Source organism: Dendroctonus ponderosae, unplaced genomic scaffold (assembly GCF_020466585.1).
Source record: "Dendroctonus ponderosae isolate FM_Combo_2020 unplaced genomic scaffold, Dpon_F_20191213v2 Dpon_F_20191213_3, whole genome shotgun sequence".
Lineage (NCBI taxonomy): Eukaryota > Metazoa > Arthropoda > Insecta > Coleoptera > Curculionidae > Dendroctonus > Dendroctonus ponderosae.
The window spans coordinates 12,949,457-12,953,336 of NW_026018508.1; the positions used below are offsets into that span (position 1 = coordinate 12,949,457).

At 47.2% G+C, this 3,880-nt stretch overlaps 1 protein-coding gene across 1 annotated transcript in view; it reads right to left on the reverse strand.

Moving 5' to 3' along the window:
• Positions 1 to 3,880, reverse strand: part of LOC109537263 (filamin-A) — a 27,787-nt gene that overhangs the window by 6,783 nt on the left and 17,124 nt on the right. The window contains exons 18-24 of the mRNA XM_048664728.1: positions 3,661 to 3,878; positions 3,352 to 3,573; positions 2,654 to 2,801; positions 1,033 to 1,254; positions 651 to 979; positions 245 to 594; positions 44 to 189 (exon numbers count right to left, since the gene is read on the reverse strand). Of these exons, the coding sequence (XP_048520685.1) occupies positions 44 to 189; positions 245 to 594; positions 651 to 979; positions 1,033 to 1,254; positions 2,654 to 2,801; positions 3,352 to 3,573; positions 3,661 to 3,878 (1,635 nt within the window). The remainder of the gene's footprint in view (positions 1 to 43; positions 190 to 244; positions 595 to 650; positions 980 to 1,032; positions 1,255 to 2,653; positions 2,802 to 3,351; positions 3,574 to 3,660; positions 3,879 to 3,880) is intronic.

Sequence of the window (3,880 nt, forward strand, 5' to 3'; positions counted from 1 at the left end):
AAATACCCAAAAAGAAGTTTGTAAAAAATGTTTAGTTCCCTACCAGTGACGCCTTCAATTTGAATCTCTGCAGGCACGCTGACCGAAGCCAATTCAATGCCCGATCCGGAGACTGGAACCCGAGGTTGAATGTTGCCAGGCTGAACCTTGCAGCTGAATGGAGAACCAGGCACTGGCTGACCGTTAAACCTGAAACCGCCAAATATTCACCCACTCGCCCTTTATTGCCAATTTCCAAATCTACCTGACGCTCAGAGTATGGATGGCAGCTTCAGTGGGTTTAAAATTGACTTTGAAGCGCGCATTTCCCTCGCTCTGCACAAAGTTGGGCACATTTCGCCCTCCCACTGCCACAATAATTTCCAGATTTCCAGCTCCAGCTTGCGAAGCATTAATGCTGAATGAGACCGGCTTCCCCACGACTCCGTCCATTATGTCCGTAACAGTGACTCGGCTGGCATCGTAGGCCTTCACCAAGAAAGGACTGCCTTCGATGTGTCCAGATGGGAGGCGGACCTCCACGCTATGATCGCCCACGTCCAGAGGAGTAAAGGCCACTTCGAAGTTGCCGGTTGTTGCCAACTGGGGAGTCACCTGGGGAGAAATGGATGTAAAATTCCCAGTTGGAGAAGATGCTTTGGTTTGCCTACTTGAGTGGGCAACGATCGCCTAGCAGGCCCCAGGACCTCCACGATGGGCGGCGTGGGGCTTTCAACGAGAAAACTGCAAGGTCTGCCAACTGAGACTTTATCCAACGCTTCTGGGGCCAGAATCCGGGCTGCTGGCATGACACTGCACTTGAAGGGACTCCCCGGCACATCCTGCCCATTAAAGCGAAGATCAACTGAATGTACCGCCGGTTCTCGAGGAGTGAAGGAAATTGCGTAAGTGTGCGGGCCTTGAGCTTGCGCTGAAGTTGGCACCAACCCCCCATTCACTGTCACCTCGAGGTTTCCTGGTCCAGCTTGGCTGGTTTCCACTACACATCCCTACTAGTTAAGCGACAGCCTTTCAGACGTCCTACGGACTTACCTAAGAAGGTCACCGCCTTGCCAACGACTCCACTAGCAGATTCCTTGACTTTAATGGCTTGGACGTCGTAAACCTTGGCAGCGTAGGGGCTTCCGACTGTGGGAACCCCACAAACCGACACATTAATTCGATGCTCGCCAACCACTCGTGGGACGAATTCGGCTTGGTACTGGCCGTTGCCTAGAGGTTGCACTTGGGTGGGCACCGCCTGTCCACCTGGACCTGATTCAGGCACACGTTTGATGCTTTGGGCGGCGACAGGAAAGGGAAGGGAAATGCAAGGGTTAAGCGTCTAGAGGATAAGCTTAATAAGCAATTGGAGGGTTTCAGGTTAAGGCTTTAAAAATGCTTGTTTGGCATGCTAAAGCAAACTTTAGAAAAATTTGAGTGTGTTGTTGTAAAGCCTTTATATCAATAACGTGTTTTTCCAATCTAGATGTTGTGAAGGCGACAACTTTTGGTATTCTACAGCTTCTAGCGTAAACCCAAGTAGAACCGATCAAGATGTTTCATGGAAAGGGCCAGTGTATTGTCGATTAAAAAAATACATAAAATTGACTCGAAAAAAGCTCTGAATTTGCCAAACAAGGCACGTTTGGAGTCATTTCGCGTATACCGGCAGTAGATGCAAACTTTTTCATTATAAATGGACCACCCTGTATATTAGCACTTGCCAAGAATGTGCGATAAAGGCTTGTTGATTGGTGTTTTATATATGAGCAATACGCGTGCTTAAGAGACCTGGGAATATGAGTTTTCTTCTACAACTAGTGTGATATATCTTTAAAATGTTGCGTAGAAATTGTAAATACTGGGCGTTCGGACAAAATGAAAATGTTTACATCAAATTTCATTGTTTCACGAATTACTCTTGTATCAGACAAATCGTCTTATGCATTTCAACACTACCAACGGGATAAAAAGTTGCTGAACGCAAAACCATGAAACTACCTTGTAGACGCAATGCATTCAATGTAAGTATTTGATTTAATTCAACCGCAAAAGCATATAAATCAGCTGGATTTTGTGGAACGATGATATAGGTGAAGAGCACCCCCATCTACCCCAAGAAGACATTTTAAAAAAATTATTTTAAATAATGTAAAAGCGTTGAACAAACATTCTTAAACCAATGTTAATGTTAGAGTAATTTCGAAGGGAAAGGTAAGGAAGGTGTTAGTAACAAAACGATGTCGGTTAGCGGCAAGTAAAATGGAAGGCAGGATTATCTAATAAACGTATCGACGGTGTCCTGAAAACGAAAGAAAGAAATGTGCAAGACAGTGATACGAACAAGGAAAACAAACAACCAAAAAATAAGGAAATAGGCATAATTTATTTGCTTTCTACAGATAGGGTAAATTGTCCGGTAAATTAAATCAAATCTTACATACAACACATTGCGCATTACATTCCTGAAAAAAACATTTTAACAATACCAACCTGATCCAAATAATAGCAGAGCAATAAGAAACAAAATCAAGCGAGATAAGCATGCTACCGAGCCACCAAAAAAACGAAATCAAGCCCCGGCTGTGGCGTTGGTTGATCAGCAGCCCACCCGGTTGCATGCAGCACTGCAAGGCAAAGCATGCGAACCCCAGAAAAGTGAATCGCTCACCCTCCACATTGACTTCGATATCTTCCAGGCGTCCAGGATGGTTCACCAACAAGGTGCTGGGCCTGTGGACGGGTCCAGGACCGGGCAAGGTCACGCTGGGCCCAGTCCCACTCCCACCCACCGAAACAATCAACGGACAACCCACGACCTATCAAAAACGCCACTTAGTGCAACCGAAGGGAAAATGTGCGTTCACCACACTCCAAACGATGGTAGTTCGGTGAATTTTGTTCAAACAGTACTTTAAAGGGCCATGTTGAGTAAAGCCTGTGTCCCATGCATCCATTTATACGATGGTACGATGATACGAAAGTATTTGGACGTAGAAACAGTTTCGTATCATCGTACCATCGTATAAACGAATGCATGGGACACAAGCTTTACACCTAATTCATCAAATGGAGCATGGCAATGTGGAGTTTTGCTCAAGGACGCTCTCCCATATGTCGGCACACTCGATTGATCAGTCTGTAGCTACCTTGGCAACAAGCAACCATCAAGGTGGTAACCACGGACGTTCCAAATCAAGTTCGTATTGTCACATTGACAGTTGTCTCTTGGTGCTGGTTGAACGAAGCTGTGACAAACTGTCAGTGTGACAATAGGAGATCTGTTATATTCAGGAGATTGTGGTTTATAGGAGCAGCCGTGGAGAGAGCGTCTGTTCGTGTGCAAAAATCATCCGTATAGCAACTAACCGGTCGTTTATTAAAGGCCACATTGACGACGTGGTCGCAGGCCTCCGCAGGCACGAAACTGACTGCAAAACGCGCATTTCCCTGCGGATGCACTTGAGTGGGAATGTTCAGCCCCCTGGCCGATATTGTGATTTCCAAATTACCCTCGCCCGCCTCGCTGGCGTCCACAGAAAAGGTCACAGGTCGGCCTACGGTGCCGCGCGCCACTGTGCCCACTGTCACCTGTCAAACATTATTGGTGAGATCCTTGACGACCATGAGGGGCAACAGCCACCCTCCGAGTGCAAACATTCAACGAAGAATATTCACCTTATTGGAATCGAACGCCTTGGCAACAAAGGGGGTGCCCTGGACTGGCCTCCCGTTGTACTCCACGCTGATTTGGTGGCCGCCCACTTGCACCGGAGTGAATTCGGCCGTGAATCCCGAATGGATATCGCCTGTCACTTTGACAGGGAGTTCCCCAATGGGGCCTCTGACGGCCACCGCCAGTTCGGCGGCTCCTCCCCCAGCCACACCCATGTGGAAG